The sequence below is a fragment of the Electrona antarctica genome (genome assembly GCF_951216825.1).
Source record: "Electrona antarctica genome assembly, chromosome: 3".
NCBI lineage: Eukaryota > Metazoa > Chordata > Actinopteri > Myctophiformes > Myctophidae > Electrona > Electrona antarctica.
This window is the reverse complement of record NC_136808.1, coordinates 37,754,204-37,767,315: the sequence shown is the minus strand read 5'-3', so window position 1 is coordinate 37,767,315 and position 13,112 is coordinate 37,754,204. Positions and strand designations below refer to the sequence as shown.

The window sequence follows — 13,112 nt, the reverse complement described above, 5'->3', positions numbered from 1 at the left end:
CTTCATATTTCATCCTGATTGGCTAAGATTGGCTTCCAAAGTTTGCCGGAGTCATCTGTTTCGAACAAAATGCCTCAAATCATGAATGCAGATTGCTGTGGAACTTTGCACGCACATTCCTACTAGGCCACGCAAGAAATCGCCACAAATCTGTGTCGCAGTGCGATCCGAGTGGCACACACACACTTGTTGTTTGCCCACTGACCGTTTTCCGTGCTGGGACGGTTGTGTTGTTGTTCCGACTTGAACTGCGCACAAAGTGTGCACTCACAACTTGTTACCGGATCAAACATATAATATAGATATTATATTGTGAAAACGTTGGCCTATTGGTTGGTCTAGAGAAGAAAGGCCTTGGGATCATCATAAGATTCATTCTCCATGATGGGGCACAGCCAATATAGCAATCCAGCCAGTCGTGTTTTTGTTTTTTTTGGCTAATGTGTGTACAGGAATAAAGTGGTGAACCAGAATGATGATATGAAAAGAAATTAAGACTCCAGCACTGTGAAGACCTTTTTTCTATTTTATAGCACACAATGCCTTTTTATGATTCATAAAACAGCTCAGCTCACCCAGGGTTCACACAGCTCCAGGTTTTGTCTCTTTTATATCATCCTACCATTTACTCATGATCACACACTTTCAATTGGCTCAGGATAAGAGGGTCTACTAACTAAATTACACACATTGTATAATAATTGTAATCCCAAATTAGATTGTATCTGCATTCTGCAATTTATTTCTCAAATACGATCTTTAGTAGTGACTTAGAAAATACATTTTCAGGTGGGTTGCCAATTTCAGTAAATCAGGAGAGAGTATACACATTCATCAGCTTCAATGTTATAGTTTCAGAATTCCAATTTTGTCTGCTTATTCTCTCCACCAGGCCGAAGGCATGGGGAGAGAGTATGTTTTGCACTCCGTCCGTGTGTGTGTGTGTGTGTGTGTGTGTGCGTCCGTCCTTCCTTCCTTCCGTCCGTCTGTTACCAGCTAATCTCTGCCACCGTTGGCCCGATCCATGCCAAACTTTGCACACACACTCCCTGGATGCCAACGACGAACCTCTGCCCCAAATATTCCTCAACGGCCTGTTATAGCGCCACCATGAGGCCGATTTAGGCAAAACACATTTCTGTAGATTACTCGTACACATTTTATCCATACATCACACAATTCGGTATACACTATCTAGTTTATCATGTGATCAACACGGATCTGCACCATTTCCCATCTTCCATCCTGATTGGCTAAGATTGCCTTCCAATGCTCACATGATTGGTCCGTTTCAGCCTCAAGGTGGCGCTATAACAGGCCAATTCCTGTTTTTAGCTATAACTGCATCGATCTGTATACAACTTATGTATGCGCACTCCCTAGAGGCCATGGAAAAACATTGTCCCTGCATCCCTCCACATCTGCCGGTTATAGCGCCACCATGAGGCCGATTTCTGCAAAACACATTGCTTATGTTAGTCGCACAGATTTCATCCAAATGTCACGCAAATCGGTACACATGATCTCTGTAGTCATCAAGACGAGTCTGTTGGATTTCTCAGATTCTACACTGATTGGCTAACATTGCCTTCCAAAGTTTTCAGGAGTGGCCCGTTTTGTACGAAATGCTGCACATGTCCTGCTCATCCAGAATTCTATCCTCATGCTATGAGTGATCTGGCTCTGCATTTCCTCAACAAAATGAAGAAAATTGTTGCAAAAAAATAACAAACAAAAAAACATGTTTATATTACTCCTAAACATTTTGCCAAACATCTCACACAGTCCTATCCTCCTGGTGGAGACCTGTGCCCAGAAGGGCACTTTTTCTAGTTTGATGTACATTGGTGGCCATTTAAATTTTTTCCCCCATATCAGCATATTCAAAACATTTGAAATCCAGTTAATTCCTCACACAGTATTGATTTGATATAGCAAAATAAAACAAAGAAAAAACAGCAATTGTAAGACATTCCGATTTTGGCCATTTTGGAAATTGGGCAAAAAATATATCTTTTTTTAATTTGTAGACTTGCCACTCGAACAAAAAATTTTCTATAGGCCATTATCTACAAATTAGAAGTGAAAGTTAAACTTTTACATGAGTTGTAAATGACGGCGTGTCTAGGGACCCCACTAAGTGTTGGTGGCTGAGGTGGCTATTCAGCGAAGGCTTTCTCCAGAATCTTTAGGAGGGACCTGCAGCGGAACACGTCCTTGAAACCCTGACTGAACACGTACAGCAGCGGGTTCAGGCAGCTGTTGAGGAGAGCCATGGTGAGGGTTATGGGATCCCCGTAGATGAGCACAAGCTGAAGTGTGTCACTGGGCACCATCAGACCCGTCTTAGAACACATAGAAATCAGCCGTATGATGTGGAAGGGGATCCAGCACAGGAAGAACGCGGCGATAACGCGCCGTGATTTGCCGGCCCGCTTCTTTCCATTCCTGAGCCGGTAGATGATGACGGAATAGCAGGAGACGATGACGGAGAAAGGAACCACGAATCCCACAATGAAGTTAGTGGTGACGCCTGTGGTGGTGTATACATAGTGGTCGAAGCACAGGACCATATCACCGTAGGTCTCTGTGCCCCTAAAGATGAAGTAAGGGATGCTCAGAGCCAAGGCCAGAACCCAGACTCCCAGACTGACCCAGGATGCCTTTTTGACGGTGGCGGTGGTGTGGCGGTGGTTCCGGGTCCACACTGGACACATCAGACACACACAGGCGTCCACACTGATCAGCACAAGAGTGAAGATACTGGCATACATGTTCATGAAGAAAACCAGACCGTCCATTTTGCACATGAACCAGCCAAAAGGCCAGTGTAAGTCCAGAGCGCTCTTTGTTATTCTCAGCGACAGGAAGGCTGTAACCAGGAAGTCGGCCACAGCGAGGTTGAGGTACCAAACGGTGCTGACGGTTTTATTCATCCTGACGCCCGTCACCCAGATGACCCCACCGTTCCCCAACACGCCGAGCACCAAGACCACGCTGTAGATGACCACGGACATGATGCGGATGGATTTGATGATCCCCATCGTCCTGAAACCCAAAAATAAGAAAAATAATGAATATGAGATCATGCTTTGTTTTAACACGCCGTGTATTATTATTATTTTTATTATTAGTATAATAATAATAATAATTATTATTATAATGAACACATTTGCTACAAGGAGATTTGATGAATACGCACGCACGCACGCACGCACGCACGCACGCATGCACGCACGCACGAACACACACACACACACACACACACACACACACACACACACACACACACACACACACACACACACACACACACACATGAAATGTTTATTTATGTCCACATAATGAGAAGTACAGGAATAAAAGCATAGTTACCTGTTTCAAAGTGTTGAAGAGACGTCAGCCAGAGAAGAGTCTTGGTAGAAGTGTGGCCAGTGAACAGTGAGGAGGCAACTTTATACGTGTGTGTGTGTGTGTGTGTGTGTGTGTGTGTGTGTGTGTGTGTGTGTGTGTGTGTGTGTGTGTGTGTGTGTGTGTGTGTGTGTGTGTGTGTGTGCGTGCTCTAAAACAGCTTTCTGACAAGTAAACATTTAATATCCCTTATGAAAGTATCTTTTAAGTATTTTTAGTAAGTCTGTGTTCTAATCTGAGGAACTAACCTTTGGAATCTTTAAGTGAGAACTCACATGCTTGTTGTGTATCATGTAATCTATTTTAGGTCCTTTGTTTGCTCAGTGATGTCTAGCTCTGTCCTAAGACAGTAGTGACTGTTTCTACAGCTCTTTATCTGACCTCATCAATCCACAGACCCTCATGTGACATCATGTGCACGCACGCACGCACGCACGCACGCACGCACGCACGCACGCACGCACGCACGCACGCACGCACGCACGCACACGCTGAACACCAATTACATCAGTCGCGAGGTGAGGGATGAATTAGTCCAATATTATTTACTTCTAAATTTACAGAAAATGGGTCAGTGACGTGACACAAAAAAAAATGTTTTAAAAAAAACTTTAAATAACATAAAATGATTTACTTGTGTTCTACTCACTCTCATCTTTATAGAAACACATTTAGTTTTTAGATATTTAATTGGAATCAGAGTTTATTCAGCATTTTGTTGTACTTCATGGTGTGACATGACAATAAATGGTGCATTTATATAGCGCCTTTATCCAAGGCGCTTTACATAGATGCATTACATTCACACATTCACACACCGATTGCGGCGGAAGCCATGCAAGGTACCAACCAGCACATCGGGAGCAATTTGGGGTTCAGTGTCTTGCCCAAGGACACTTCGACATGTAGACAGGAGGAGCCGGGATTCGAACCGCCGACCCATGGATCATTGGACGACCTGCTCTACCTCCTGAGCCACAGTCGCCCGTCAAGTTTAACGTCGTTCAACGTCATCTCATGCAATCGGATAGGACGTCTCTGTTTGGATGTATCGGACTGTCAGTCAGATAGGACATTTCTGATTGGATGTATGGGCTGTATGGGATGTATGTAACTCTTATTAGCCTGTTATAGCGCCACCAGGAGGCCACAACCTGACCTGGCCTGGTGGAGACCTGTCCTGTTATAGCGCCACTAGGAGGCCACAACCTGACCTGGCCTGGTGGAGACCTGTCCTGTTATAGCGCCACTAGGAGGCCACAACCTGACCTGGCCTGGTGGAGACCTGTCCTGTTATAGCGCCACCAGGAGGCCACAACCTGACCTGGCCTGGTGGAGACCTGTGCCCCGAGGGGCACTTTATCTAGTTTATAAACTGTATCTCTCCTGATTGGGTGAAACTATTAGTATCCTGACCTGAAAATTAATTTTGTATTTACTAAAGAACTGGAGAGACCGGGAGACCCATGTTACAAACACTCTGGCAATGATTTTTATCAGAATGTATTTAACACTTATTTTAACAAAAACAAATATCAATTCCACCCAATTTAACCATAGCACCGTTTCAGCAAACCACCCCTACATCCTTCTTGTCAGGTAGCCTACTTCGGAACATGCTGAAGAGATGTAGAGAACTGATTTTTGAGTGGTTCAACCACTCCCTTACGGAGCTATGTGTGTGGGTGGCTGGCTGGCTGCATGGTAGCTGGCTGGCTGGGTATGAGCCAACATGGTTGTTTTTAACCACATGTGCGCAACCTATCGCACACACAAACATACACGCACATATTAACTGTATATATGATGCTTTTGGGTGTGCCAGTACAGTACAGTGACAGTACAGTACAGTACAGTATAGTAGAGGGACCGCCGCACGGTAACTCTGTCATTTCTCAACCATTTCGGACGCGGGGCGACACGCCGGAACCGGCCCGGCCCCGTGGGTGCGTTCCTGTGGGTCTGGAACTCACTGCACCACTCACTTCACACGGGTGTGATTTTTTTAAGAAAGAAAGAAGCATTTCATATTATGTAATCTTATTCCACAAGAGCGCAGCATGTGAAAGCAATGTTGCATTACAGTACATGGCCTTGCATATTCCTCTGTGACCAATGGCTCTGCTCTGTTGCTGCAAAGGCAGAGAATGTAGAGACTGCATAGTTTAAAAAAATGATGCAGTCATAATGTGTATTGCTTGAATACAAAGACAGTGATTCCTTAACTTGACAACATATAAAATCCTGTGAAGGTCATTCAACATTCTGCATTACTATTGTCTTAAACACAATCAGAGCAGAAACAATAATAATCCTGAATTATATTCTATATTCTGTTACATACTGACAGTAAAACCTTCATTTATTCATTAACTCTGAGTATACAGAAACAGAACCAAAATGGACCCTTTTCACGGCTCTCAGGGTTGTAGGATTTCACTGTGTGTGCCTTGTTGAATGACAGTGGTGTCGTGCGGTGTACAGCCAGCCTAGTAATCCAGAGGGGAGGTGCACGCGTGCCCGTAAGCTCCTTACTGCCGGTGTAATTAGGGCTGCGTAGTAAAAACACAACGCTGGGTGGTATGAAGCAGTGGTGGAAAGTACATTTACTTAAGTACTGCATTTAAGTACAATTTTGAGGTACTAGCGTATTACCAATTTCCAATTATGACGATTATGACACGGTAATAACCATCTTGGAGGTAATCATGTTATTGTTATGTGCGGAACCAGATACCAATTTTCACCGCTGCAGTTCATTGGAGCGACTACTGGCCAATCATAGCTTGCAGCTCAATATGGCGTCCGCCAGACGACACATGCCGGAGAGGCGTCTATACTGTTTTTATGTCTCTGTGTGGACCGTGTCACACTGTAACACTTGAGGTGCACGGGAGCTTAATGCTTCTTCACAATCCAGCTGGCGCTGTGATGTCACCAATCCTGTGAACCTATCATGGTCCAATATGCAAATTAGCCACTTGCACCTTGTTTTGAGCAGTGCACACTGCATATAGGCTGGCATGGCCTGTGATATTTGCATATATCACACTCACAGGCCATGTTTTACTCAGCAGTGACAGACAACATGACAGGAGTGATGTGTTTTCCATCTAGTCTAAAGTTAGTCACGTTCCTACTCTCTATCATAGCCGGACTTAAGGAGGCTGAAGGAGTCTCCTGTATAGTGTTGTATTGGTATACTGTACAGTGGAGTGTGAGATCAACTGTCTTCATGTTTGGTTGGAATGAAAACTCTGTGCATCATTTGGACAACATTATGTATAAAGGACCGGTGGTGGGTCACACACAGTGGCAAGAGTGAGTTGTTTTTCTTCGATTTTTTCTTTTACATCATGTCACAAAAGAGACAAACGTTTCCGCTACCCAGCCTTCCTTGAAGGTCTGGACTGAAGAATTTGACCAAGTTTGAGAAAAGCTTTGTCACCCGAGAGCAGTGACACAGCAATTACTGTAAACACAGAGTCACTGACGCATCACTGCATACGCGTGGAAGTACAGGATTAAAATATAATGCACAGTTATATGGCACAGTTCAATCATTTAGCTGACACTAATCCAGCTTCATTTACAGTGAGTAGGCCTAGACAGCGGTGGGGACAGTGGTGGAAAAAGTACTATAGACTTAAGTAAAAGTATCAATACTGCAAAATAGAAATACTACAAGTAAAAGTCCGGAATTCAAAATGTACTACCCTTCACATTCAGTAGATCCCGTGATCTTTTGTGGTCAGATGTAATTTCCTTGGGTCTAGTATAGGACTATAGTAAATAACAATAAAGAAACCGCCGTAAAAAAAATTATATTTTTTTTCTTTTACATATTTAGCCACTTTTTTGAATGCTCCCGCCTCCCGCCCCTGTCAAATAGGTAAAATCGCTAAAACGAAAGAAAACAGCAAATGAAAACAAATTAACACTCATCTTTCACATTCTCTAATAACGACCTAAAACACGAACCTTGGTTGAAACAAGAAATTATCACTATTCACTAGTGATATTTGTCAGGTGAAAGAAACGCTGTCTCCGCAAGCTCACAATGTGTCACACCGTTACGCATTGTGAGCTTGTAGATCAGCTATTTTCAAATGACCAAAATGTGCATAGGCTGCAGTGTAGTAACCAAAGTTGTAAAATAATTTTAGTGGAGTAGAAGTGCAATATTTGTCTCTCAAATGTAGAAGTCCACTACAACACATGCACACACTTTGAAAAAGCCTGTGTGCTCGGCCGTGAACAGCGCTGTACCCAAGGTCCAAGCCACCCGCCGACAAAACAGTCCCGGGGGGCACAGATATGGGTCGTGGCACCACGAAGGGTTAATCTGGCACTGCGACCCTGCCAAGCATTTGGAATTGTAGGAGTTGAGACTTGTATGACATCCATGTAGGACTCGTTTCCACAATTAAATATTGTGAAAATAGCAGATCTACATGCTTTTTTGGGGGGGTGGGGGGGGGGCACTTTAATGGCAGTGTCCGCCATTTAAAACCTCTTAATCCCCATATATATACATTGTTGATCGGGGCCTAGGGCTCTATACTTAGTCCGCTCCTTTCCCCCCCCCCTTTTCACTAAATCTCTTCGCCCCACAATAGAGATAATATGGGGATCATGTGTGGCTAAAGACTCAAGTATCCTTCAGCAAGGACTTGGAACTGCATTGCAGGAGTGTACAGTTAAAGTAAAATCACCAATAAATAAGTCATAATTCATCATAATCATAATTTCACGCAGTATAAGACCCAGGGATCTTCTCAACAGCATTCAGAGCCACTTCATATGCCTCATTTACTCAAGTGTATGCTTTCTTTTGACAGCTGTTGAATTTACTGGAAGCACTGTGTTCAGTTGTCCTTTTGATTGTGTGAATGATTGATTTACTGAATTACCTTTTTCAGTGGTGAAAGAAGTACTCAATTGTCATCACATAAGTACAAGTATCAATAAGGCAATAGGCTATAGAAAGTATTGTATTCAAATTTGACTTGAGTAATCAATCAATCAATCAAACTTTATTAAAGACACAAGGTCCATAGTGACATAAAAAAACAAAACATACAAATACAGAGACAAACAAAAGGCAGACATTGTCTACATAAAATCACAAATGCATACTATACAGGCTTACACGCCAATGGTTCCACAGTTTAGAAACAAACCTGACTGAACTCAATAAAGGGTTAGTCAGAATAACAATAATGCTGTTGGCAGAATCAGACAGCCTACACATACATTTGTACATGAGGTTCCTCAGCACAGCTGAGCAGGTGGGTACGCCGATGCTGACAAACATTTCGCTTGCACTGCTGCACCGTGGCACTTTAAGCAGCAGTCTCATGGCATCATTATAAGCCACATTGTTGAGTCTCTGCATACTGCCCTTTTTGTAGCGCCGCCACAAGTGGGCAGTATACATAGGTGTGCAAAAAGATTTAAATAGTGTGGACTTCACAGAAGTTGAACACATACTAAACTTACGAACAATCATGTTTGCTTGTGCATATAGCATTCTACGTTGCCTGTAGATGTCCCTATCATCAGATAGGTCATTTGTTAAATAGTGGCCTAAGTACTTGACCTCATCACAGACTTTAAGGGCTGTGCCAGACAGAAAAAAGACTGGAAATGACAGTTTACTGTCTTCCTTGGTTCTTACAATCATGATGTTACTCTTCTTCGCATTATAAATAATGTCACAGTCTGAGCCATATTGAGAACAGACCCTCAGTAACTGCTGAAGGCCAGCACTGTATGGGCATAGGATGACCAAATCATCTGCGTACATCAAGTGGTTGATGACTGTGTTGCCGACCCGACACCCTGTATCACAGCTGTTCAGCTGTTTAGATAGGTCATCCATATATAAATTAAAAAGCATAGGGGATAAAATGCTTCCCTGTCTGACGCCATTTTTCACGGTAAAATGTGACGACACACAGTTACCCCATCTAACACACATTGTTTGATGTGCATACCAAAAGGCCAGGATTCTTATTAAAGAGGTAGGAACCCCTCTGTTCTGTAATTTATTAAACAATTTTTCGTGATTGACACGATCAAAGGCCTTCGATAAGTCAATAAAACACGTAAAAATAGTGGTATTATGCCCGTTATATAAATCTAAAATTTCCTTTAGGGCAAGGATACACATATCGGTACCATGTTTAGGTTTAAAACCCGAACTGGTTGTCAGACGTCAGGACAAACTTCTCCAGTCTGTTCAGTATAGTCCTCTCCAAGACCTTGGATACAATACTGGCCAGGGCTATTGGTCGATAATTATCGGAGCTATTCAGCTTCCCAGACTTGTCTTTAATAACGGGCACTAATAAGACTGATACAATGGAACTTGGTAAAACACCATGTATTAAAAACCCAGTGAAGCAGATAGAGAGTAAGGGACAAAGTTTTCTGCTTGCAAATTTTAAATGCTCGGCCGATATTTTGTCCATACCACATGCCTTATCTTTAAGTACTCTGATTCCATCGTAGATTTCTTGTGGGGAAATGGTAACATCCTCACTGTCAATGTTGCCCACTATTAAGGCATTACTTTGAACGCAATTGAACAGTTCATAATAATGTTTCTGCCACAGTTGAGCAATCTCCTCTGAGCCAGTAGCCTTATCAATGTTGGTTGGCAGCGATGTTTTGCACTTATTTAATACCTTGATTTCTTTCCAGAAGTCATTTGCATTATGTTAAATATGTACTTTATATAAGTCAAATTATAAAAGTATTGGCATCAACAAATACCAAAAGTAAAAGTACTCATTATGCAGAATGTCCCACTTTACAAGTTTTCAAATGCATAAAATGTATAAAAACTTGCATAAGTGCAAAAGGTGCATAAGGGCTGAAGAAGGGATACTCTCTCCAACTGTATTCGGTCATAACTAGGTGAAGTGAGACACCTTGTGGAGGAAATATCCCTCTGCCTTGAAAGATGAAAGACAGGCATTTTCTTAGGCAAAGTTACAACAACAATAATCATGTTGCATAATTGACCATAGCTATTGCATTAATCTTAATAATGTTCTCCTGTAGCCTGTTCTTATACCATTAACCTGATGGGTGCATCTGTAATTATTGTTACTAGGGCACAACTAATCATGAGTTGTGTTATAATTATGATATAGTAAAAAAAAAAAAAAAAGCGATTATGCCTTTTCATTAAAATAACTTTTGTGTTGTGCGTGCGTGTGTGCGTGCTTGCGTGTACTAGTCTGTACTAGTGTGTGTGTGTGTGTGTGTGTGTGTGTGTGTGTGTGTGTGTGTGTGTGTGTGTGTGTGTGTGTGTGTGTGTGTGACGTACGTGTGTGTGTGTGTGTGTGTGTGTGTGTGTGTGTGTGTGTGTGTGTGTGTGTGTGTGTGTGTGTGTGTGTGTGTGTGTGTGTGTGTGTGTGTGTGTGTGTGTGTGTGTGTGTGTGTGTGTGTGTCATAAAGTGAAAATGAGTATTGACTACATGTATTTTGCCTGGTCTGTTGGTGAATGTGTCCATGATGTTCTATGTATTTTGTCTTGCAGGTCTGTTGGTGTATGTGTCCATGATGTTCTATGTATTTTGTCTTGCAGGTCTGTTGGTGTATGTGTCCATGATGTTCTATGTATTTTGTCTTGCAGGTCTGTTGGTGTATGTGTCCATGATGTTCTATGTATTTTGTCTTGCAGGTCTGTTGGTGTATGTGTCCATGATGTTCTATGTATTTTGTCTTGCAGGTCTGTTGGTGAATGTGTCCATGATGTTCTATGTATTTTGTCTTGCAGGTCTGTTGGTGTATGTGTCCATGATGTTCTATGTATTTTCTTTGTCTTGCAGGTCTGTTGGTGTATGTGTCCATGATGTTCTATGTATTTGCTTTGTCTTGCAGGTCTGTTGGTGTATGTGTCCATGATGTTCTATGTATTTTCTTTGTCTTGCAGGTCTGTTGGTGTATGTGTCCATGATGTTCTATGTATTTTCTTTGTCTTGCAGGTCTGTTGGTGTATGTGGCCATGATGTTCGGAGCATTCGTATGGGGAGGTCTGTGTGACAGGAAGGGCAGGAGGAAATGTCTAATCTACGTTCTAGCCATCGACGTGGTTTTCTCCTTTCTTTCCTGCTTCGCTCAGGGATACGGCTTCTTCCTCTTCTTTCGAATCTGCTCCGGATTTGGGTGAGACACATGCACATGCACACACGCACACACACACACGCAGATCTACAAGCTCACAACGTGTCACAACATTGAGGCCATAGGCGAGAAAAATGACAAAAATGACGTAATATATGGGCCATATAATGAGCCTGAAATTGTGGGCAGTGTATGCAATCATATACAGAGATGTTCACTTAAATGTAACGAAAAACCAATAGCTATTCTTTTTTTTTTTAACTTTGTTTTTATTTCAAAAAGTGAAACACGAACAATGAAACAGAAATCAAACATAAATGTAAATGCAAGAAAACAAAAATACATAACAAAAACAGAGACAGAGACAAAAACAGCTTGACAAACTTCAAAAACACAGCATTCTTCAGACAGTACAGGACAAGGCAGGGAACAGCAGGAGACATGACTCGTAATATAATATGATAAACCAATAGCTATTATTACAGTCATCAAATCAATTTCTGTAGACCTACTTTTAATAATAATAATCAGGGCACTCAAGGTCGCCGTACAACAGGTTAAAACAGTTTATATAAACATATTTAAAAGCAAAACATAACTAAGGTACTGCAGCAGAGGTCAGCCATATGCCTGCCTGAACAGGTGGGTTTTGAGGTGAGTTTGGAAAAAAAGTTTTTTTTAGCATCTTAATGGCTGAAATTGTACCCATAATTTTTCAATTCTAGTAAAGCAACCCTGATATCAAACTCCCCAAATCAGCTCAGGACACGAATATCTCCCTCAGAAATGTCTTCCACTAGGAGACCTAAAACATTTTTAAAAAATTGGGTCCCTGGGTTCTCTCTGTTCCCCACCCCGCAAAAAAAGGTTCTTTGTTCCCCGCTGACAATAATAAACCTTTAGCCCCCCCTAACCCTAACCCTAAGTTAATGGGGAACATAGAACCCGAGGAACATAGAACCTGGGGAACATAGAACCTGGGGAACATAGGGATGACCCCATAGAATCCTGGGTATAAGACACATGCACTGTAGCCGATCTACAAGGTCACGCATCGATGCAAAGTGTTTTTTAGCTTGGTTGGAATCCGGGGTGGTTCTCAATTTCTTCACTGTACTCTGTGTTTCTGTCTCCACCATGCAGAATCGGAGGCTCCATCCCCATAGTGTACACCTACTTCACAGAGTTCCTGCAGGTGGATAAGAGAGGAGAACATCTCAGCTGGCTCTGTATGTTCTGGATGCTAGGAGGACTCTACGCTTCCTTCTGCGCCTGGGGAATCATACCGCATTATGGTACATGCACACACACAATCATCATCCTAGTACCATGCGCAGCAGGGCTGCGACTATTGTTTGTTTTCTTTTTAATTAATACAATTGAGAAGCCATTTTATTTGAATAATTTCTTGAAATTACAATTACACACACTGACTCATTATACACTGAGGTTGTGCTCCAACATTCCAATGCTATGGCATTATGCACAGTGGTGGCGAAAAGTACGCAATGGATTTACTTAAGTAAACGTATTAATACTGCCATATAGAAATACTTTGTTAC

The 13,112-nt window shown here is 42.2% G+C and overlaps 1 protein-coding gene across 2 annotated transcripts in view; it reads left to right on the top strand.

Moving 5' to 3' along the window:
• The window catches only part of LOC306920373 (synaptic vesicle glycoprotein 2B-like), a 34,463-nt gene that overhangs the window by 3,451 nt on the left and 17,900 nt on the right, over positions 1–13,112 (top strand). For both annotated transcript variants that reach the window (XR_013789649.1, XM_079497116.1), the window contains exons 3-4: positions 11,412–11,592; positions 12,694–12,845. Coding sequence is in view for 1 of the 2 variants with exons in the window: in XM_079497116.1 (XP_079353242.1) it covers positions 11,412–11,592; positions 12,694–12,845 (333 nt within the window). In the remaining variant the exon portion in view is untranslated. The remainder of the gene's footprint in view (positions 1–11,411; positions 11,593–12,693; positions 12,846–13,112) is intronic.